At 34.5% G+C, this 25665-nt stretch overlaps 2 protein-coding genes across 2 annotated transcripts in view; one reads left to right on the forward strand and one right to left on the reverse strand.

Moving 5' to 3' along the window:
• Nucleotides 1-9879: 9879 nt before the first annotated feature.
• Nucleotides 9880-25665, forward strand: part of LOC127790845 (uncharacterized) — a 116670-nt gene continuing 100884 nt past the window's right edge. The window contains exon 1 of the mRNA XM_052320568.1: nt 9880-9884. The gene's annotated coding sequence lies outside the window, so the exon portion shown is untranslated. The remainder of the gene's footprint in view (nt 9885-25665) is intronic.
• LOC127790843 (F-box/kelch-repeat protein At2g44130-like) lies at nt 24098-25379 on the reverse strand. Its single transcript, XM_052320561.1, has one exon. The coding sequence runs from the start codon at nt 25336-25338 to the stop codon at nt 24307-24309; it is 1032 nt and encodes a 343-aa protein (XP_052176521.1). The 5' UTR covers nt 25339-25379; the 3' UTR covers nt 24098-24306.

Here is a 25665-nt window from a genome sequence, read left to right on the forward strand (position 1 = left end):
GAATGAGTCCTTAGATCTTCGGCCATGGTGGCCGGTGGCAATTGATAATGGGTTTTTCAGTTTTGACCAAAAATTAAAAATCAAATCTATAAAAATTCAACCATTAAATTTGGCTTATTTTTGTGTATGTTAACCACTTTGGCCTGACATTTTTAATGATAGATTTTGATTGTGTGAACCTCCGATGGTGGTCAACGACAACAGAGAAGATGCAAGTGTCAAAGAGAATAAAAAAAGAAAAATAAAAGCAAGAAAAAAATAAAAAATTATTCTTAAAATTTGAAAATAAAATTAAATATTTATTTAGAATTTTAAAAATGTAGTATATATATATATATATTAGAATTAAAAATATAGGATAACATATAATGTATTATTAAGTGTATTACATATATTGTGTATAATAATATTTAATATAAAATGTTATATTAAAAATAGTTAATTTTGTTATTTAATAATAAATTTATTAAATAAAATATCATAAAATATTATTTTTTTTCAAAATTTCAAAATAAACACGTTTTTTAATTTTTTGTTTTAAGAAAAATAATTTTTCAAAATGATAAAAAGAACGCGTTTTAAAAAATCTCAAAACACAAAACTGAGAATGTGTAATACCCAAAGAGCTCAGAAAATGGTAGTATATATCGATCATACGTGAGGAAAGAAATAAAACTAGGCGGATACCTTTTGGACTGAATGTAAACAAAGAACCTGGGTTAAGCGTGCTTGAGTTAGGGAAGTTCCGGGATGGGTAAACCATTGGGAAGTTCGCATAAGCCCATTAGGGTAAGTTATTTCAGTTCTTCCTAGCTCCCAACAGTCTTCTATTATTCACCGAGAATAGTAGTTGTATATTAAAATAGTGTTTGTACGTGAATAGTACACCAGGTAAGTTCCCAAGAAAAAGAGGTTAGTCACAAACGGACACACTTAAATACCAAGTCTTTCCTTAGTCAAAACTTTTCTGGACATGCACTTTCACTACACCACACTTAAAATCCAGTAACTTTTAAGACTTCAAGTTGCTTTTCCCTAACTCCAAATAGGATTCAGCTCTGATACCAACTGTAACGCCCCACTTTTCCAACCATTAAATAACTTAGGAATTTCTGGGATATATATATATATTTACAATATAAACTATTTCTCGACAATCCCGTTTTACCTTCCCAGCATACTAAACAAAAATCAATAAGCTAAGACAGGTAATCATCATAAGTACGGAAGCTTAAATCGATATGGTACAGAATCGAAATCCACTTTAATCATAAAATAAGAATCCGTACCATTACACCTTCAAATACTTAATTACATGGAGACTCATTATCAAGCGATAATAACTAAGTATCTCAAAAATACATTAAACCATAACAATTATACATGATCATCAATATAATAATATATCTTGAATCCTTATGAAGAAGCAAATACCGGGACAGCATGCCAAACCCATCCGCCACGTCATCACGTGCTGTTACATGTCAACCATTTTCTTGCCATATCTGTAAGTCCTAACTGGAACGTTTAAATGTTCCAGGAGCATAACCCAATTAGAAGATGAATATTCTAGTGAGGGTTTAAAAATATGATATGTGAATGCATAATGCAAATACATGAACAAACATTTGCCCTAGTGTAACTTCCCAGGCCCAGCCCGGCATGGAACTCTAGGCATAATCCCTACCCTCTGCAAGATAAGCCTAACATTGTTCTATTAATTGCCCTTGGGAATTACGGCTACACTCTTAGGGTGACATCTCACTCCCATGCACAAGTTTCAATACGACAATAATAGCGTGCCATGCAAATATCACGACTTTCCATGAAATGTGACAAAATGAATCATATCTTTTATAAATATCATGCATATATAATAAGCAGTCACATTTTTCATAATAAACAATCATATCATCTAGGATAAGACAACTCACATTTTGAGATAAATTCGATTTTTCTCGAAAAGCGAGCATCGCCTCGATTGCGTGCCCCGATCTCGATTTCTATGCCAACTCTGGAAAGTTGCACCAATCACTTTTCCTCGACCACATAAATCATAAAAAGCATATTTAATCACTAAATATCTCAATATTCCAATTTCTTTCATTTTTCCTTCATTTTCTTCTATTTGTCCTTCTAAAAATTCCAATAAATACCCTCGAGACTATTTTCCCAAATTTCTTTCCACAACAATTCATAATATTCAATGAAATTCAAAGAAAAATTACTGAACTTACCAGGATGTTGCATTTTCACGCAAAACGAGTCTATTTGATGAAAAAATCGAGATATAGGAAAGACAAACACCAAAACTTTTTGCACAAACCCTCGTAAAATATTTTTCTCGATTTTAGAAAAAAAATTCAAAATTTTTGAACTGTCCACGTACCCGCACGCGCCTAGGGCGAATGGGCATGCATGAAGACCAGCGCATGACCGATACGCGCCAGTCGTCTTCTTCGGCGACGGCCTTGCCGGTGTTCTTGGTTTTCGATGCCACTTTGATCTCCTTGCTTAGTCGATCCACATGGACCATCTTGGGGCTCCAAAGGATGGCCAGAAGGCCTTCAACCTGAGGCTTAAAGCCTCGGTTGTAGCTTCCGCCTCCCATCTCCGATGAAGCTCGAAACCCTACCAAACCTCAACCAAAACTCTTCAAACTTTCCAGAATTTCTCTTCAAGCTATGGGCAAAAAAAGCCCCTTATTTTGGAACCCTAATTCGTTCGAAATCAGCCTCGATTTGAAGCTCCAACTCTTCCAATTTTTGGCCTTCATAGACGCCTATTTATAGGCGAAATCGAGCATCCAAAAGCCCTTGGCCACCTTACCCAACCCCTCAGGAGTCTTTACCTCCCCTAGATTGGCCTTGAGCAAGCCTTATCCGAAAACCAAAAGTGATTTGCAGGCACTCGATCGCGCGACCACTTTTGGTTGCTTTTCTTCATTTTTTGGCCATCCTCGTTCCTATTATCGGCCAAGCCCTTTACCAAAAGTCTTCCTCGACCAACCCTCGTGCCCTCCCCGTGGTCCACATCGACCATCGCTGACCGGCCATGTGCTAGTCGGATTCCCTTTGGCTTAATTTTTGCTGATTTTGCACTTTTGCCCTTAACTTTTGGCCTTTACCTTTTTGGCCCTTTTTACTTAGCCCTTGAATTTTTTAATATTGAATTTAACACCCTCAAGTCTTAAAACATCCGTTTGACCCCCGAAGATTCCGAAAAACATCATTTTCGGCCCCCCTATAGCAATTTCAAAAAACTGCACTTAGGCCCGAATCTTTGTTTTGGCCCTAAACCCTTTCGTTTCTTCCTGAAATCACTGAAGGGTTGTTCTTTATGAAAGATAGAAGTTCCATCAAGCTTCTGTTGACTTACCGAAAGTCTCCTATAAAGATTCAATTTTACAGCTTAAATGGTAGCTACATTTTTGCTGTACCGAAAATCGTTTTCGATCCGATTTCTTTCGATACTATAAATCCTACCTCGGGATGCTCATTAATGCCACATTATTTTTCTTTGGCATCTCGACTTCAAGGTACTCCATGCAGTCGATTTAGTCATTCATATGGTAATAAATTACCCTTATACCCTCATTTTATCTGAAATTTCACTTTTTGCCCCAAGATAAATTACTCTTGAGTCCATTTGAATTTCTCGGGTATTACAACTATGAACTATAATCAGTTTATCCAGTCAATATATTAACTGTATTAGTTCTAACTAACTGCACACATGACAGTTAGTAGTTGTATTAGCTACTATAAATAGGCCATTATAGAGTTTATTTTCTGCTAGATAATAAAATCATCTTCTTTCTCCATATTCATTTCTTCTTCCCACACAGTTTTTATTCTTCCTTGATGCTTTCATAATGGAACCTTTCATTACCATTGCCATCATCCAAGGTATCAGAGCATGGATTACTAAACCTTGCTATGCCTTGATAGATCTCATCTTTTTGATATCATTTTGCTTTTGAAGCTTCATTGGGAGCCTCTATTTTATTTTTCTTAAATAACCATGGGAGATCTTGAAATCAGAATCACAAAAACTCTTAATGATCGAGGTGCTAATCTAACTAATGGAGATCCATTTAGCCTACAAACCTCAAACATTCTAAGAATGATGCTAGTCACAGAACCTTTGGATGAAACAAATTACAGATCTTGGAGTCGTTTAATGTAAATCAATCGTGGGGAAAAACGTAAGTTACAATAATATTGTATGACATACATAACATACAATTAACTATTATGCACATAATCATAAAACTCATGTAAATCACATAATATTGTAATTAAATGCGTGCATGAATCCATCAGAGATTATACTGTAATGAAAAATACCAGCTGAAGATGAAATTCCAAAATCTAGTTTTTCTCCCTTGACCTCAACCGTAATGATGAAATAATATAACTGTAATTACTTTTGATTGTCTTAGGTAGGGAAATGATAAAACCCCTTATTTATAATAGTAGAAGTAGTCTCCCATTAAGGCTCTTAGGAGTTATCTTAGTATTTTTTGTACTCTTGAGACGCATTTTGTTTATCTTATCACTTGCATGAAATTTTTATTTTGGTGTGAAAATATAAAAAAAATATATATGTGGTATGCTCATTTGTTTGTTTGAGTTTTAGCAGTTCACAGTAAATCTATGGACTTGTGAAGTTATTACTGCAATTCAAGTTGGGGTGTAACGACCCGTTAGTGGGTCTAGGTGTTATGGGTATTTTAGTTTGCACATTAGAGTTGTTGCCTTTATTAATTAATTGTTAAAAATATTATATGAGTTGGTAATGGGGTAAATTAATGAAAATAATATTTGGTGTGAAAAAGTCTCAAAGTTGTGGGCTAAATGGGTTTGGGCCTTATTTGAATTAGACCATTGATAAATAATTAAATCTTAAGTGTAAATGAATTGGGTTGAACCCAAATCTCAAGAAAAGTCCATTGGGCCTTAGTTGGATTGGGCTATATATATATTTTGACTTGGGCTTGGGCTATGGGCATAGAGAATGGTATCTTAATTAAAAAGAAAAAAAGATTAAGAAAATGGTAAAATGACCAAAATGGGTAAGAGATATGTGAATTCTGTGTGTTAGTATGAAGGGCAAATTAGAGAAAATTAAAAGGGAGATGGATTGAAAGGAGTTGGGAGACAAGTCTCCCACATTTTTCCCTCATTTTCTTTCTTCTTACTTTCTTGTTCCCTTCTTCTTCTCCCTCTCCCGATTGTCTCTTCTTCCTCCATTGTTCTTCTTCATTGAAGCTTTAAGTGGAGACTATGGAATTTTCAATTTCAAGGGGTGTCTTCATCTCTTTGAATTTGCAACCATCTAAGGCAAGTTCCCTTCCTTCTTGTTTCATACGCAAGATCTTCTTCTTCTTCTTCTTCTCCTTATGATTGTGTAAGTTTTTCTTCTCTTGTTTATCTTTTGATGCAAGTTCTTCAACCTTGTTTCCATCTTAGAAGCCTTGTTTCCTTCATTTTTAAGTTGTTGCTCTTAAATTCTTATTCTCGGATTCACTGACCATGTTATGTTCTTTGGTCTATAACTCCTTGTGTTTATATCCAAATTGAGATCCGTTTGTTGGGTTGTAAACATTACATCTTAAGCTTCATTTTAGAAACAAGAATCGAATTTTTTGACTAAGATTTGATCATGTTATATCCTTGTAAATCCCTGCTAAGATCTGGAAATTTTACTGCTTTCGAGTAAACTGACCTTGTTGTACTCTTTAGGGTATAAGTCTCTGTGGTTATATCCGATTCAAGATCCGTTTGTTTCTATATAAACTAGACTTGATAATATTCATTTGGTAAATTTTTTAGAATTTTTGGCTGTGTTTTGAGCCTACAGTATCTTTGTAAATTCTTGCCCAGAATCTGGAAATTTTCTGCTCTGTTTTTGAATAATCTGTTCTTGCTTCGGTTTTTGGGGTATAATGCTCTGTGGTTATATCCAAATTGTGATCCATTTATTTTTCTATAAAATAGACTTCATGGGCTTCGATTCGGTATAAGATTTGAAATTTTTGGTTATGATTTGTACCCATAACAACCTTGTTGAATTCTATGTAGAATTCTGTAAATTACTGTTACAAATTCTGCCTTGTTTCGATTTTTGTGGAATATCTCCTTGTGGTTATTTCCGATTTCAAATCCAGTTGATGTTCCAGAAACTAGACTCATTAGGCTTTGATTTGGTATATCGTTTGTGGTATTTGACCAAATATTGAGCCCAGATTGGATTTTTGAAAATATGCTTGAAATCTGGAAATTTCTGAAATATGTTGTTATTAAACTCTTCCTATGTAGTCTATCCTTCCTACGTTTAAAATTATGATTTTTGTATAGTTCTTCCATTGTTTTTTTGAATTATTCTTGATAACCCTCATTGTTGGATAAAAGGGTTTTATTTTCCTTATTTCGATAAATCTTGCAATATTAATTCGTTTTCTTGTTGAACATTGCAAAAATCTAAATAGGGTTTTGTGTCACCCTACATTTCTTAAGGAATGACATTTATTCATTAGGGTCTAATGTCATGCAAGATTTAGTGTTTCTTGCATGTATAAATTTTGATTCCTTGCGATTATTATTGGGGTAAAAATATACCGTAAATATTGGTTTGGGCATTTCTATAAGTATGAGTCAATAAATGTATTAAAATTACCCTGTGATCATAAGATAGTGCACACTTTAATTTATGTAATTGTGCATGTTAAGCATGATTTGAGATTTTTCTTAATCATTGAGGATTGACATGAAATGGGGATATGCATATGTGATGCATGATTATACTGATTTGCGCACCTATTATTTTGCGCGACGGCTAAGTCCATGGATGAGAAAGAATATCCTATGAGCGCTTGACGCAGGTGAGGTGGCCATCAACCCAGAAGGCGTGGCTCAAATTATTATCATTTGTTGATGTATTTTCATGATGCATATATATTCATGAATGGATATATATATATATATATAGGCCGTGAGAGCCTTGAGAATTATGCGAAAAAATTCCCTACTATTGGTGCATATGCATGAGCATGGGAACGAGTGCATAATATATGTAATAATCACGGCATGGGAAATTAATGTAAACGGAGAACTTATGAGTCGCGTTATACTAATATCTCCTCATAGAGTTGTTTATTCTATCTTGATTATCCCTGCCTTTGATTCTATATCTCCATGCTTTATAAATACACTTGCTGAGCCTTGTGGCTCACCTTGTTTACTCTCATGTCATTCCAGGTACAAGTAGAGCAGTGGTTGAGGGCGAGCCCAGTGGGGCTAAAGCCCAGGGTTAGAAGTGTACAGAGACCTTCCAAATTAGATGGTCTATGTTAGCATTTGTGATGAGGGCAAGTGTGAGGAAATTTTATGTTGTAAAATTTGTTAGTGCCCTTGTATTTCATTTTGTTTAGACTATGGTCTAAGATGTTGTAAACCTTTATGTTAGCTTCCGCTGAGTTTATCTAAGGATAGTATTATGGTGTTGTATGTTATTGTTCTATATCACACTTGTGATGACATCCTTTCGGATATCCTATGCTAGCGGGACTATCCGGTAGTGGGCCACTACATGGGGGGTGTAAGGTCTAGTTATGAATTATCTGGTTTATATTTAACTGTGAGTTTGCTATTGCTAGCTTGTAGTCTTGTGTGAATTGATTATCCTTATCTGCTCTTATAAAAAAAATAAAATAATATAAAAAATAAAAAAATGTGTTTTAAATAACACTATTCCTAAAGCTTTGGAGTTATGCACTAATAGCTGGTTAAGTTTGCAATACGAAACATGAATGCATTGATTTCTTATTTGAAAACGTATATGCATTGGAACAAGTAATTTGCATTCATCGGGTATTCAAAATTTAAAAAAAAAAAAAAATGGTTATCGGTCATAAAGTCAAAGGTGATAGTAATTAGCTGATTAGTACACTGTATGATCCCTCAACAGAAGTGGAGACTATTTCTCAAGTGAGTGTTTGAGCCTAATAACCGTTAATTCTGAGTGAAAGAACACTTACTCTAAATATGCTTTATTGTTTATCCCATCTTTTCAATGGCTTCAAAACATCAATTTGCCTTGAATGTCTAGTATGACGGCAGATGAATTTGACTGGTTTCAGATTCCGAATTAGATGACTGAGTAACATTATTTTGTAGAAGCATGATAGGGGGATCAATTTCTTTTATTTTGGGCCTATTAACCTTTTTCTTTCTTTACATTAACCTCCATTGCTAGCCCATGTGAGCCATTTGTAGTACAATTTCTTTCGTTACTATTGTTTAACCCATAACCATATGAATCTTGTCTAACCTGGTGTGATTTTGGGAATTAGTCTGTCTAGCTATTTTCATGTTAAAAAAAAAGAGAAAAAAAAGTGAAAAAAAAAGAAGAAAAAAAACAAACTCTCTTAGCTATTCAGCACAATTGTTTCAAAACAAATGTTAAAAAAAAAAAAAATCCTAGCACACCATTTGCATACTCTATCCTTTTCTTTGATAACCTGTATTAACCTCATAACCCCATTATAACCCAGTTTGATCCCTTTTGATGCTATAAATTATGTGATCTCAGAATTCGAGTTCGAAGTAGGGAATTATGTTTAAATTCAGAAGTTATTCATCTAGGGCATTATTCCAGTCAAGAAGCTATGTCAAATTCAACGTAAAATAGCATCAATCTTGCAAGAAAATATATCAATTTTTGTATAATACACTCGACTAAAAAAACTATGAGATAAGTTGGCTTCTGTGGATACATTACCTTGTTGCACATATGGTGCAACAAAAGTTTTAACCGATATAACCAATAGAAACAGGCTAATGCAATTCTTGATAGGGCTCCACAACAATTATGATCTAGTTAGGTGATAAGAGTCAATATTTCCTATATCCTAATGAATTATATCCCTATTTTGGCTTTATATTTATCCTTAAAGTAAATAATTATTCGTATTACATATTATTTAATGATGAAGGAAGGAAGTTAGCTTCTACAATTAATTAGGGGCATAATCGAAGACATTGGATTACCCATTTTTTATTGCTCAAATTCAAAGGCCAATTATGGAGTCTAGAGGATGTTTCAAGTGCACTTGGCCCAACTATCAAATGGAATCCAACCAAAGGCCCAAAACCAACTAAAGGCCCAAGACCAATCAAAGGCCCAACAAAGCCCAATTTGTAGAAGACTTTTCATTGTTTTGTATTTTTTTTATAAGTGATTTACCACCTAAAGTCTTTTGTATTCTTATGAGTAGTCCACCACTTAAAGTCTTTGGTATTTTTTGTCTTTTACCTAATTTTCTTCCATTAGTTAGGTGAATGATTTGTAAGTGCCCATTAGATATAATTATGTTTAGTTGAATAATTGTGTGATTTGTATTGCATCTTGTGGACTATAAATAGCTCACTTGGGTGCATTTGTGAAAGAGGTGATTATTACTTGAATCAAAGTTTAGTTTTATTCTTAAAGTTTCACTTTGAGAATTGCTCTTATTCTCTCTCTTATTTTTTTTTGTAATCTTACTTCCTTCCTTTCTTCTTTTAAATTCTTATGTCATTTATTGTTACTTTATTATCCACCGCCTAAATGGCCGGTTAATTTCTGCCTTTAAATTTCTGTAATTTTAATTCTTGTCTTTTAATTATCCACCGCCTAAATGGCCAGTTAGTTTCTGCTATTTTAATTCTTGTAATTTAAATTCTGTTATTTAAATTACGCCATTTAAATTCTTGTTAATTAACTTTTAAATGGAAATGAGTAGTTAAATTTAATCTTGGGTTAAGGTAAGGACAGTGTCCAACGCCAATGATTTCCAAAGAAAGTTGCGCTTTAAATAAGTAACATTAATTTAAATTTCAGTATGAGTGTGTTTTAATTATTAGAAAATCACTAGGTTCGGATTGGAGCGTAAGCCTAACTTAGAGTTTTCATGTCACGCATGGGAGTTACTAGAACTGGAAACGCTATCATACCCAAAATCGGATTATTAATTTAGTTGTTTTATATATTAATTGTAATTAGATTTATGGTAGTTGCTTAAAATAGAATCTCATATATCATGTATGGGGATTACTTAAACTAGAACTATCATCATCTCTAATTGCATTTAGTAACAAACTCTCATATCTGAAATTAAATTAATGTTACTAACCTTATCAGCCAAAATTTGGGAATTAACGGGTTGGTGCTGAAATTGTCTTAACTCAAGTACTATCCAATTTTATATCCTCACATTAAGCATTTATTTCAACTTCTACCTTACTTTATTTTCTAGTATCTGTTATTTAAAAATCATAAAAAAAAATCTTGTTACCAATCCATCTAAATGTGTGTGCGTGTGTGACATTCTTTTTCTTTTGCCATAAATAAATCTTTCAGTGGACGACCTAGACTCATCCAGAAAGTATAAATTTAAATTTGGACTACAACTGCACTCGTACACTGACGAGTATAAACCTCTCACCTAAATAAACAAAATATATATATATATAAAAATTTTATTGTCTTTTGTTTTGTGTTTTAATTGCAGGGTGAGAGTGCAGCCAAATTTTGGCGCCGTTGCCGGGGAGATTGAGGCAAAAATAAAAAGAAAAAAAAATAAGAATAAGCATCTCCTCATAAATTCGGTAACTCTGTCTCTTCTTCTTTTTCTTTTTACTTTATTTTTGTTTGTATATGGTGTATGATACTTAGGTCAGGTAGAACTATAGAATATCAATCACTCATGTCTCAACACAACGAGAACATGCATCTTGCACACAACATGTCTGCACGTGGTAGTGATCACGGTGACCTTGACCCCATTGATCAAGAGATGATCAGACCCCTTAAGAATATTTTCATCCTCCTAGGCAGACAACCCCTTCATGCATTATTCTTCCCATCAACCATCATAGGTTTAACTTCAAACCTGGCACAATCCAATTGTTGCCAACTTTTCATGGTATGGATTCTGAAAATCCATATACTCATATGAAAGAATTTGAGGAAGTATGTAGCACTTGCATGGACCATACAACAAATGAGGATGTCATAAGATTAAAACTCTTTTCATTCTCACTGAAAGATAAGGCAAAAATGTGGTTAGGCACTCTCTCACCTAGATCTATAGGAACTTGGAGAGAAATGCAAGCAACTTTCTTAAAAAAATACTTCTCTGCCAATAGAACTGCTACTCTTCAAAGACAAATCATGAATTTTGCCTGTAAATCAAATGAGAATTTTGCTCAAGCATGGGAAAGGTTTAAAGACCTTCTTCACACTTGTCCGCACCATGCTTTTGAGCAATGGAGAGTGGTCAGTTTCTTTTATGATTCATTCACTCCCCAATTGAATTTGGGCACATGTTGAGAGTAAGACAGAGAAAGCTCAAGATACTGTTAATGTTGCAACTGGAAATGAAGAATTAAGCAAAGTTCTAGCCAACACTTTACTAAAAATTCATTAAAACAACAATTCAAACTCTAATCTCAATAATGAACTCACAAACTTTACTGATGATGACACATTTATGCAAATTTGTTGTTTCGGCTCAGTTTATAACAAACACTGGATCATTGATAGTGGTGCAACAGACCACATGTGTCATGATTTTCAAATGTTTACCACATTACATACTATCACACAATCAATTACCATTTATTTACTTGATGGCACTAACATTACCGTCACTCAAGCTGGTATTATCAAGCTTAGTTCTACCTTACATCTTCAAGATGTGCTTTATACACCTTCCTTTCAATTTAATCTCTTTTATGTTAGTAAATTACCTCAAGGCATGCACCTGTGATTTTCTTTCCCCATAGATGCTTGATTCAAGTCCGGATAACTAATAAAATCATAGTAGTGGTACATTTGGAGGGCATGTTATTCATCTTGGACCAATCTTGTTTCTCAAATGACAATATTTTCTCATTTCTTGCTCAAATATAGTTTTATAAAATGACTCATGTATTTGATACCTTTCTATTGTGATTCAATCTAATAAAAATAATTAATTTTTTTATTCTGTTTCTAATGTTCAGTCTTCTTTTACTCTATAGCATGCACATGTTCCTTCTTTAAAACACCTTGCCTCTAAAGATCATTGCTGCTCAGTGTGACCTTTAGCTAAACAACCCTGTTTTAGTTTTTCATGATGCACTTCTACATCCAAAACCATTCTGGAACTAGTTAATGTCAACTTATGGGGGCCTTTATCACATTTCTTCTATTTTTGGAGTACATTACTTTTAAACCATTATAAACAACTATTCTAGAGCCACTTGGACATTTCTTATTCAACAAAATGTAATCATTCATCAGACAACTTGTCCTTGCATATCATAGCAAAATGGTGTGGTCAATCATAAGCATAGACACATTTTTTATATTGCTAAAGCTTTACGATTTACTTCTTTCATTCCCAACAAATTTTGGACAGAGTCCATCCTTATTGCCACCGATGGAAAAGGAAACAGAAATCATAACTACAATAACATACCTGTTACTTGCACAGCGGAAGTTTAATCACAATTGTATCACTGGTTACAGGTGAAATCACAAAACGAAAATCACCCTTGAGTCACAGCCTAAAAACCTTTAGAGGAAATATGAGAGAAACATTTTTTTCTAACCAACTCCAATGTGCATATATCACCAAAATGAGAGAAAACCTTTTATATACAATTATATGAGAGTAACTGTTGTCGTTCCTTCTTCTCCATATATGGAGGAAGTGGGGCAATTTTCTACAGTTATAACCAAATCTACAAATAGATCTGTTTATTTGGATCCAAAAACCCTTTATAGGCGACCCGACCTAAATACTAGACCCAAATCTGGGTCCAGTTTTCCAACATCTCCCACTCGCACATAATGGGCTCAATATTCCCATAATTTCTCATTCTTCTTATAGCTTTCATACAGGCAGATAGGCCGTGCAACCGTGCATACTTCAGGAGCTCAATTGCTATATAACGGTTAGGAGTACATAACATCTTGAAATTGAGTAGATAAGTATGAAGTACCCTAAATCATTTATCATATCCAACTCTCTTTGATCTCATGTCTTCTATTCATAATTATATTTAATCACTGGGATAAATATAATTGGTCTACCAATGAATACAAAAGATATGACGACTTGAAATGATTTTTCCTTTTTTCTCAATTCTCTCAATTTTTAGTTAACTTGCTTTTCTAATATGTTCCAGCTGAACGAATCAATCATAATCATTTGGCAACATATTAAGATAGCAAACATTAAACCAAAAAACTTTGAGAACATACTAGGAGTTATCAAAGGGCACTTAGTGAGATCACAAATGATCTCAAGGACTCACACTATCAAAGTTGATATCAGAACTTTGATTATCCTTATCGATCGACTTTGTCCATATGTGGTATGAAAACACATATTACGGTATTTTCTCCTTTTCCTTAGAGCGTATGACTTATTCCAAATACAGTACAGATGATAGATTAAACATACATACATAATATGTAACCTTGAGTTCACATCCAGTCACTTTTAAACATAACTCACATCTGGCATTCAAGATAGATATTTAAGCTTGAGTTCACGTCCACTCACTTTTAAACATAACTCACATCTGGCATTCAAGATAGATATTGTGATATTTAAAATCACTTCATTATCCATTCCAAGAATAAGACATTCTCTTACTATAGCGACGTCATGTATTTTAAGTTTGAACTCTATTTTATTATCATCTTGATAATAAAACTTAAAATACTATCTCATCTCCATTCCACTAAGTAACGGAGGTGACTGCCTATGTGAAAGGCCAATCTTTTATCTATCCGTCATACTTCATGTCAGAATTTATGCACAAAATATAAATTTACACTTATGATATATATATAACAAATATATGAATAGGAAATCAAAAATTTATCATTAAATGATAAAACTTGTATAAGTAAACATATTCGGGAAATGATGAATATAATTGTACATTAACATTTACGCAAACCCAATGTTTTTACATGCCTATAAAAACTTCTTTCGAGATAGGCTTCGATAGAGGATCTGCTACCATATTTTGTGTAGAAATGTACTTCATGTTCACTTCATCATGTGCCACCATATCTCTCACAAAATTATACTTGATATCTATATGTTTTATTTTACCATGATATTTGGGGTCCTTTATATATGCTATTGCTAGCATTCTTATATATCCCCAAATGATCCACAAAACGTTTTAACCAAACGGCCTCTTGTACAGCTGTTGAAATTGCCACAAATTTAGCCTCCATTGTGGATAAGGCTATACAGGCAATGGCGGAGCCACATACAGTCAAGGGTGGGTAATGACCCACCCTAGATTTTGATTTTTTTATTTTAATTAATTAAAAATTAATTATTAAAAAAATTAAAAATATGCTAATAATTATTTAAAAGTCTCATATATATATATAATATATATAATATGTTAAAGAAGCTTCTCACATAAGCTTTAGTCTGACATTTGACGAAGAGAAAAAGTAAGGAACATTTTCCCATGAAATTTTTTTTAAAAAATAAAGTAAATTGTCAGAGATGAGATGGGGTGGCTAGCTTGTAGTTGCCATCCTTCTTGAATCCTTCTTCTTCTTCTTCATTTGTCTCAACAGCAACAGTTTTTGCTTCTTTGTTTTAGACAGTAACAACACCAGAAGAATCCTCCACTCGCCCACTACTGCTTCAAAGGTTAGATAATAATTTATTATAAATAATACATATATATATTTATTTAGTTATTAAGCATTGATCAAATGTCAGACCAGAGCAAATGTTAGACAAGAACAGTCTGTAAGTCAATGTTTTTTTAATATACTATAAGAAAAAAAAATACTTTAAAATTTAAACAAAAATTAAAAAATCAGCAGGTATGACTACAACTTTGAGTTATCTGGTATGGCCATTGTGTTTGGGTGCGTTTTACTTAAAACTCGTATGATTCTGATTATTTTCTTACGTCTTTCAAGTGATTATCTAATTTAGTCATTTCGCATCATTAGCCACCACCACTTCCACCAGGTATGACTATAACTGTTTATAATCTATTATAGACACATAATTGTATGCATATAGAATATTTAGTCGAACTCCTGTTAACTTGTGTTTTTTTGTATTCATTGCTACAATTTGTTAGATTGATTTTTAATCAATTTACTTGAGTCTTAGTATAAGAGTGACTTGAGACCTCATCAACCTTTTATTTTTATTATTTGCTTACTTCTATTTGATATAAATGAATTGTTAATTGGAATTAATTTTGAAAATATGTTAATTTTTTATTTAAATTTAATGTCAATAGTTATGGAAATATATTTCAAAGGGAAAACTCCATTTTCTATTGAAGAGCAAAATATTAATAGAAAGAAATCTAATATTGTTCGGAATCAAAGCGAAATTCATGATGAATGAGATATTCAGGTTGAAATAGATGTTCAGGATGAAGATATTCAAAATAAAATTGATGTTACTCAACTTCCTACAGATCCTGGACTACAAATTCCAATTATGGAATATGATGTTAAAGTCTAAGATGAAATTCGAAGAGCATACATACAATTGGGTACTTATCATCCTCGTAAGCATAAATTTTCATAGACAAAAATTGGAAAATCATCACTGAGATGTTTTCAAGCTTCTTGGTTTAATAAATTTCCTTCTTAGTTAGAATATAGTATAAAGAAAGATGCAACATTTTGTTTCTATTGTTATCTTTCTCAACCAAGTGTGGAATGAGGAGGTAGTGACACTTTTGTTGAGAAGGGGTTTTGGTAATACCCCGAGAGCCCAGAGAAGTTAGTATATATCGAGAATAGTGTAAGAAAGGAAATAACATCAGCTGGATACCTTTTGGGTTGAATGTTGGCAAAGAACTCCCAAGTTAAGCGTGCTTGACCTGGGGTAATTCAAGGATGGGTGACCCTCCTGGAAAGTTCGCGTAGGCCCATCAGGGTAAGTTGTTTCGGATCTTCCTATCGCTCGAACGGGATGTTACAGGTGGTATCAGAGCCGACCCCCGAGCCTCTGAGCGCGGTGGTGAAGCAAACCTCAGCGAGGAGGCTGAGTCCCGAGGAAGGGGTGTGTGGGCCCCTATAGGGGGTGCGTGTAGGCATCTTAGGCGAATCCCACATCGGCCATGCAAGGGGGGAGATCTGGGACCGGTTGTAAGGTCGCATGACGAGGACGTCATGTGCTCAAATGAGGGAGAATGTAATACCCCGAGAGCCCAGAGAAGTTAGTATATATCGAGGATAGTGTAAGAAAAGAAATAACACCAGCTGGATACCTTTTGGGCTGAATGTTGGCAAAGAACTCCCAAGTTAAGCGTGCTTGACCTGGGGTAATCCAGGGATGGGTGACCCCCTTGGGAAGTTCGCGTAGGCCCATCAGAGTAAGTTGTTCTGGATCCTCCTATCGCTCGAACGGAATGTTACAGTTTTCAAATTGAAAAATGAAAGAAAAAGTTCAAAAGCACATTGGAAGACACAATTGTCCACACAATAAAGTTCGAATTAAGTTTGAAGTCTTTATGAATCAAAAGAAAAATATTCGGGCAATTTTCTTGAAGCAGTCACATCAAACACGAAATAACTATCGAATTCATTTGGGTGCATCAATAGATTGTGTTCCATTTCTTTTACGACAGAGACTTGCATTTCGTGGACATGATGAATATGAAGATTCAAATAATCAAGGAAATTTTTTCGAATTGTTGCACTTTTTGGCATATCATAATGATGACATTAAGGTTGTTACTTTCAACAATGCTCCTGAAAATCTTAAATGAACATCACCTGAAATTCAAAAAGATATTGTAAGTGCTGATGCTTTTGAAACAATCAATGTCATTATTAACAAGATTGGTGATGGGTTATTTTCTATTCTAGTTGATGAATCTCGTGATATCTCAATTAAGGAACAAATGTTTATTATTTTGCGTTATGTGAACAAGAAGGGATGTGTAGTTGAACATTTTGTAGGTATCGAGCATGTTTCAAGTACCACGGCTCTCTTACTTAAGGATGCTATTGATCATTTGTTCTTTAGATACAAATTGACCATATCTAGTTTGAGAGGTTAAGATTATAATGGGGCTAGCAAAATGCAAGGTGAGTTTAATGGTCTCAAAGCACTTATTTTAAAGGAGAACCCAAGTGCTTTTTATATTCATTGTTTTGCTCATCAACTTCAACTAGCTATCTCGTAGCTGTGGCAAACAAGCATGTAGAAATTGAAGCATTCTTTGATTTGGTTGATAGGGTTGTGAATGTTATTGGAGGATCAGCTAAACGGTGTGATATTCTTAGAGAAAAACAAAGGATCCAAATTCTTGAAGCACACAATCATGGTGAAATATCAAGTGGACCGGGACTTAATCAACAAGCTATTCTTAAGCGTTCTGGTGATACACGTTGGGGCTCTCACTATATTTCTTTATTGAACTTGATTCACATGTTTTCACCTATAATTGATGTCCTTGAAACGATTGCTAATGATGTTCCAAGTTCTGGAAAAAGAGGTGAAGCACGTAATTTGTTGAGTTTAATAATAACATTTGACTTTGCATTTGGTCTACATCTCATGAAAAAGATTTTAGGAATGTCAAATGCACTACAAAAGAAAGATCAAGATATTATCAATGCTATGAGATTGGTGAAAATTTGTAAAGAATAGCGAAAGTTTAATCACAGTTGTAACGCCCCGTTTTTTCGAGCGTTAAATAACCTAAAAATTTCGAGAATATTTTTTTTTCAATTTAAATCATTTCCCGACAACCCCGTTTTACCTTCTCAGCATACCAAAATAAGAATCAATAAGCTAAGACAAGTAATCGTCACATATGCGGAAGCTTAAAATCAAAACCTGATATAGTGCATAACTGAATTCACTTAATCATAATATAAGAATCTATACTATCATATCATCAAATACTTAATTACATGGAGACTTAACATCAAGAGATAACAACTAAGTACCTCAAATAATACAATCTAATGATACCTCAAAAACATATTAAACCATAACAATTATACATGATCATCAATATAATAATATATCCTGAATCTTCATGAGGAAGTAAATACTGGGACAACTCGCCAAATCCATCGGCCACGTCACCCCGTGCCGTCATATCTTAACCTGCTCCTTACCTAAACTGTAAGTCTCAACTGGAACGTTGAATGTTCTCGGGGCATAACTCATTAGAAGATGAAACTTCTAGTGATGGTCCAAAAACATATATATGGATGCATGATGTAATAACGTGAACAACTATTTGTCCTAGTGTAACTTCCCTGGCCCACAAGCATGGCATGGAATCCTAGGCAGAATCTTGGCACCTCCGGTCAAGATAATCCTAACGTTATTCCATCAATTTCCCTTGGAGAATTACAGCTACACTGTCGGGGCGACATCCCATTCCCATGTACAAATAACAATATGTCAATAATATCGTGCCATGCAGCATCATGACTTTCCATGCAATATGACAAAATGATCATAGCATTCATAAATATAAAAAATATATAAGCAATCATATCATAAATATAAGTTCTTGGGATTAAACCACTCATCTTAGCACGAACTTCGTACTACCTCGAAAAATGTGCATAGCCTCGATTTGCGTGCCAACCTAAAAAATAATGAAAATCGTCAAAATCCTTGGTCAAATCACTTCTTGACCTATTCTTTCCAAGAAAAATCGATAATCTAATTTTTCTAGAATTTTTCTTATTTTTTCTCTATTTTTCTTCTATTTTCCATAGTCATCAATTCTTCAAAAATTCAAAATAAATATCCTATCAAGAAATTTATTCAATGTTTACTCATAAAAATTCCTAAATTAACATTTATAACCTCCATAAATTTTCTGGGAATTTTTTGAAATCTCTTCCTATTTTTTTCTAATTAACTTTCCTTTAACAAATTCTCAATAATTATTTTATCATGAAATTTCCAAAATAAAAATTCATAAACATAAATAGTTATTTTTCCTGTATTTTTTGATATTTTTCCAGAATTTTATCCCTCTTATTTCTATTTTTACTCTATTTTCCTTTATTTTCAGTATTTAAAATAATAAAAATTATCTTCGATCATTTTCTCCAGTGCTGATACACCGTAAAATTAAACTGACTATATCAAAAGATAGCTTACCTTGAGTGGATCACCCTAGCCAAATTTGAAATTGAAACAACACCCGTAAGACCTCCCTCCAAGCAAATATCAGTCTATTTCTAGCAAGATTCGTTTTTTCCGATGAAGCTCCGATCACCCCTCAAATGAACTCCAAAATTTCTCAAACTTTCCATAAATTATCCTCACCTCATGGGAAACAAAATCCCTATCGTTTGGTGATTCAATTTGTTCAAAAACAAGGTTGATTTGAAGCTCAAATCTTGCAAAACATTCGGCCACTATATCTTCTATTTATAGCCAAATTCGAACCCCAAAACGACAGATCTCAAGCAACCCAAGGCCTCTGATGTCTCCTCTTGCATTTAATGAGTCCAAATCCCACCAAAAGTAGCCTCAAAAATTGATTTTCAGTGGGTAAAAATCTAGTTTCTTTCGGCCGAAAGTTTGGCTAATTTCAACCAAGCCAAGGCCAATTGCTAGCCTAGATTCGACCCAAGAGCATCCTAGATTACTTTTCTCAAGTTCTTCGCCACCGAATTCGGTGATAGGAGGTGGTGGAGGAAGCTTGATCAGCCATGGCAGAATTGCTCTTTGTGCCATTTTGCAAAATTACACTTTGACCCCAATTTCTTCTCATTTTGAACTTTTGGTCCTTTCCTTAAAGTCCCTGAACTTCCCAATAGTACTATTACGACCTACAAGTTCTATAATTTTCATTGCATCCTCAAAAATTCCAAAAAAATGTCATTTCAACCTCTATCCGATAAAATTAAGAAATTACACTTAGGCTCGAATCTTCATTTTTTGTTGTAAATCATTTTGTTTCATCCTGAAACCACTAAAGGGTTGTTCCTTATGAAAAACTAAAATCCCATCAAGCTTCCGTTGACTTCTCGAAAGTCGTCTATAACAATTCGGTATTGCAGCCTAATTGGCAGTTGCATTTTAGACGTACCGAAAACTGTTTCCGATCTCATTTCTTTCGATACCATAAATCATGCCTCGAAATATTCATCATGGCCATATCATTTTCCTTTGGCATCTCGGCTCCAGGCCACTTCGTGCAATCGATTCGGTCAATTTTTTAGGCTATTCAGATACCAATCTTCCCCAAAATTTTATTTTTCTAATAAAACACTTATTTTCAAATAATCCTAATGCCTTATGTATTACAACAGTTGTATCATTGGTCATAAGTGAAATTTCAAAACAAAAATCACCCTTGAGTTACAACCTAGAAACCTTTAGAGGAAATTTGAGAGAAACAATTTTTTCTAACCAACTCCAACATGTGTATATCACAAAAATGAAAGAAAACCTTTTATATATAGTTATATGAGAGTAATTGTTGTTGTTCCCTCTTCTCCACATATGGAGGAAGTGGGTTGTTTTCTATAATTATCCCCAAATTCACAAATAGATATGATTATTTGGTTCCAAAAATCCATTATGGGTGACCTGACCCGAATCCGGGTCCAGTCCTCAAACAGCCACATATATTTTGAACACAATTCTTTAACCAAGTTTTGCTTCCAACAAATTTAAATATGAAATCTGATATTTAAATATCAGAGTCCATCATTCATCTTCTTTGATGGTTTCACGATGGAACCTTTCACAACCTTCCAACAAATTTAAATATCAAATCTGATATTTAAATTAAGATTAATATTGGGGCACAACCAAACTGATCCCAAGAAATTTACTCATATCTATTTCAATATCAAATATATTTTTCCCTTGCTAGGAAAACAAAAATTTAGATCGCTGTTTAGACGACAATAATCCCATATAATATTCACAACAAACAATCAAATCCAAGGCAAGAAGAAAAAAAAAAAAAGAAGGAAAGAGTGCATAAATAAATATATAAATTTTCTCCACCCGAAATTAAAATTATACAACCCAAGTAAAACTTATTATTATTGAATTGGGTCTCTCTTTTAAAACTTATATGTACTAATAACGTATATACCTTAAAAATTTATATCAAATTAGTTTGAATATGGTCCAATTTCGATTTGTTTATATACCTTAGTGGACGACTACATTCATACGAAGAATAAAGATGCGTTTAGGTGTTGTTTTAAATTAGATAAGTAACTCACTATATATTCTAAAATATATTTTGCAAATTGACACATTATCAGTTATATGCGTATAACATGTTATAAAAGAAAATAGGGTAAATTAACCTTACATTTCTTAAACATTTATCCTTTCATTTGAATGTCTCTTGAACTTTAAAATTTATCAAATTAGTTTTTGACCTTTCTAAATATTAATCACAATATCTCCTTAAAAGGACAAAATTTAGAGGGTCTGGTAGCTAATTTTAAAATTCACTTAGGTGAATTTTAAATTTCAAAAGATGTTCAAATTAAAGAAAACCATCTATAGGAAATCAATTTATCCAACAAAAAAAAAAGGTTGGGTTTCACTCTTTACCCAATTACTTCTTTTAAGTCTAGAAATAATAAGTGATCTCCATTGATGTAGTGTTTCGGGATTCGAATTAATACGATAATTAGAAAGGCAAAATTATTGCTGAAAAACAGTATTTAGTTAGAAGATAACAGTAAAGTTGAAAGATAAGTCATGCATAAACTACATCGAATATCCAATTTTGAATGTATATAAACTTTGTTCGCCTTCACATTTACTCTGTAATGCATCAAGAGAGAAGGTCGCTTGCCCTTGAGAATTAATCAAGCAAAACTTGAACACCCCAAATGAATAAAAAAAAGATGAATGAGAACCATCATCATACTAAATAAAGATTGTCGAAATCTTCACGTGAGAATATTTAAACCCAAAAAATCACAACTTTATGTTTAACATGGGGGTCACAATTTGAGCAAACTTTAGTGATTGATTACCAACAATTTATTTGCAAATTAGGTGACAATGATAGATGCATCAGCTAGGCTTTAGATTAATAAGCGAATAGGGTAGAGATTTGGTGCAACGGAAATGGTGTCGCCTTTAAACTTTAGATTCATTATAATATGGGGATGATTGATTGATGGGTGACGAGAGGTCAAATAATGAACCAAATATTTATACGTAAACTCACCCTTAAAAAGTATTTGAACTCTATGTGTTATACAAGAAAATTACCATAAATCTGCCCTCATGACATAGTCCAACAGTTAAAGACTTTACATGTGTTTGTCTCAGAGAGTTTTAAATTCTAGTTGCTATATAGCTCCCGTGTTCAAATCTCACTATTGAATTCTGTGATACTTCTCCAACAGAAATTTTGGGATAGGTCTTATGTTTGAATTTCATTGTTGAATTCTATGATTTATTTTTCTTACAAAAATTTTGGAACTTAACTACGAGAATCCTTAAGGTGAAGAATTTCACCTTTGATCCCAAAAAAATTACCATAAACCTGCATTATTAGGCTAACTATATAAATAGCCTAAAGGGTTAACAAGAGTTGTTTCCTTCCCATATAATATATTAATTCAGCATATTAATTATATAACTAATAATTCCCTAAGATTCCTCTATTAATAAAATAGATAGATCTCATCTCGGGGCACACATTTCCAAAGTTGAGATATAAATATTGGGCCACCGGTACCTATTCATAGATGTATTTATTATATTTTACTTTTAGTATTTTAATAATTATTAATTGATGATAAATTTATTATATTTTGAAGCATTTAATTAATCAATAGCATTGTTTTAAACATTTTATCTAAACAGAAAATAAAGATGCATTTATTAATATTAAATATAAATTAATAGGTTGATAAAATATTGTGAAATGCGATAAATCAAATAAAAATATTTTTAAACAAAAAATAATATATGTTATCTAAAAACAAGATGCATTTATTAAAATTAAAATTAAATATAATAATTAATATTATTCAAATATTAAATATAAAAATAAAGACAAATTGAAATAATAAAGTGGCTTCCATCATGGAGTTAACTAATTACTGTCGCTGTCCATGCAGCCTATTGACTTGTCCCATTGCACGTTAAGTCCAACCATTTTTTTTTTTCTTTTTGTCTAAGATGAATTACATTTAGACTTTGATTTTTGTATGGTCATTAAAATTGCTAAAACAATAAAAGTACTCTTATATTTTCTTTTTTTTACATTTTCTTTATTCCCGTTTTCTATCCTACAAACTAGCTAGAATCTAGCACGGGAAGTGTAAAAATATTTTTATTATATTAAAACTTTTAACAAAGTGATAGTTGAAAGAAAAATATAATTGAAGCTGTAAAATTAAAAGAGATTAATGTCATTTTTTAAAGATCAAGATATATGTGCATTTAAACAAGAACTTCACTAAGTTGTTTACGAGGCATAAGTTGAATGGTTAGGCGAGTAATATGTCAATATTAATCTGGTAAGTCGTAAGTTTGATTCTCACCTTACGTAATGAGACAAAATCTCACACTTGTAATTTATCTCTCCTGACATAATCGAAGGCACGAGTAATAAGAGTTGCACAAAAACAGTGATCTCAAAAATGTTGAGTGAGTAGTGTAATTTACCCAACTTTTTTTTTTTTATCTAAGTATAGTATGGCGTACTCATTTAATTGTAATTGATTTATAAATAAAAATATATTCACGAGATCGTGTCCCTTTAGGCACATTTGACTTTTAAGAGTCCCACAGTTGCAAGTGGCTAAGCTGCAAAGGGCTCTATATCTTATCGTCTCTTCCATTATATTCTCTTCTTCTTATTCTTCTGCATTTGTCACTTTGTTGAAGGAATCGGCATCGCGGCTGACAATGAAGAATAAAATTGACCTCAACTTTTAAGATTAGATATACTTGCTAATTTTAGCTTCCAAAGTCGGATGATATATATAGTAGGACTCACTCTATTTAAGGTTAAAAGGGGAATTTCAGTAAGATAGGTCAATTTGGTTTGATAACAGAGAACATTGGTTGAACAATAAAACACACCACGTCCATGAAAACTGAGGATAAATATAACAATACACTGAATAGGGAGGGATCATCTATACTGTGTACGTAATATGATTTGTTTAAGTACAGCGGGGGGAGGGGGATACCGGGAAAGGTGAAAACTCAGTGGAAACAAACACCGCCGCCGCCTTAACTTAACTCAACTCAACTCAACTCACTCTCTCCCATCAGATTTCAACGCAGCAGCCTGACTGCACATATCCCCAATACTCTTCAGCTACATCAATCTTCACTAATTTACCTTTTTGCCCCCCCTCCGCTATATACAGCCCCGGCGGCCCGCCCTGGTAACCCGAACCCGTCACCAGGGTCCGGCTCCCCAGCTCCACCGCGCTCGTTCCCACTTGGACCCCTGGGTCCGACTCCGCCCAACTCCCCAATTTGCCGTCCTCCCCCACCCATCCGACGCACGATCTCGGGCACTGGCTCGCCCTCCACGCGTCCTCCACTCGCCTCCACCGACCCGTTTGCGGGTCGAACGACTCGGCGCTGCTCTTGAACCCGCCCTGGCTCTCCGTGTCGTACCCGCTCACCACCCAGAACTCCGACCCGATTGCCGCGCCATGGCACTCGTCTCGCTCCTCCGACATCCGGGGCAACTCGGCCCACTCGTCTGTCCGGATGTCGTAGGCCCACGCCGTGTTCAGCGCATTCTTGCTCTCGTCGTGGCCACCCGCGACGAACACCCGCCCGTCGACGGCGGCGGCGGCGAAGAACGATCGGGTCGACGGCATGTCCTTGCGCTGAGTCCACCTCCGAGTCGTGAACTCGTACACGAACACGTCCCTCACCGGGTCCCAGCTGACCGGGTTCCACCCGCCCATCACGACGAGTTTCCCCTCCGAGCTCGCCACCTGACAGAACAGAGGAAGGCCATCTGGGTATTTGGGAATGGGCTCGATTCGGTCCCAAGTAGCTCCGACCGGGTCGAACAGGGACAACCCGTATCTCAGCGGCCCGAGCGGTTTCCGGCCGTCCGACTCGGACTTGACGGGGAGAGCCTGGACCAAGCAGGCGGCTTTGCGGGTGTGGCCCGTCCGGTTCCGGTGGTAGTAGAAATCGCGGCTGCGAACGAGGTCTCGCCAGCCGCGGCAGACTCCGGCGGCGATCCGATGGACCGTGTAGTGGAGGCGGGTGAGGCAATCGAGAGCGAGTTCGTCGGGCAGACCCGGAATGAACTGGTTGAATTCAGAAGACATGTTTACAAAAGCTACAAAGGCAGGAAGCAAGGACAAGGGAAGCAATGGAAGAATTGGATATTTATAGTAAACAAAGGTTATAGTGGAGATCACATGCGACGTAGACTCCAACCAATGGGAGAGCGACAGGTAGGCATTTCGTTGGCCGATTTCAGCAATTATTTATTTATTTATTTATTATTTAATCTTGTGATAAATTTGAAGAAAGTATAGAGTCTAGCTTTGGTGGAATCATTAGGGCAGTGACAGTGATATGCTTTTTGTAGAAGGCAGTCAATGCATGGCACAGTTAGTGGTGCTTAGTGTTTATTTGTAATGACAGTATTA

This window comes from Diospyros lotus, chromosome 14, assembly GCF_014633365.1.
Source record: "Diospyros lotus cultivar Yz01 chromosome 14, ASM1463336v1, whole genome shotgun sequence".
Classification (NCBI taxonomy): Eukaryota; Viridiplantae; Streptophyta; class Magnoliopsida; order Ericales; family Ebenaceae; genus Diospyros; species Diospyros lotus.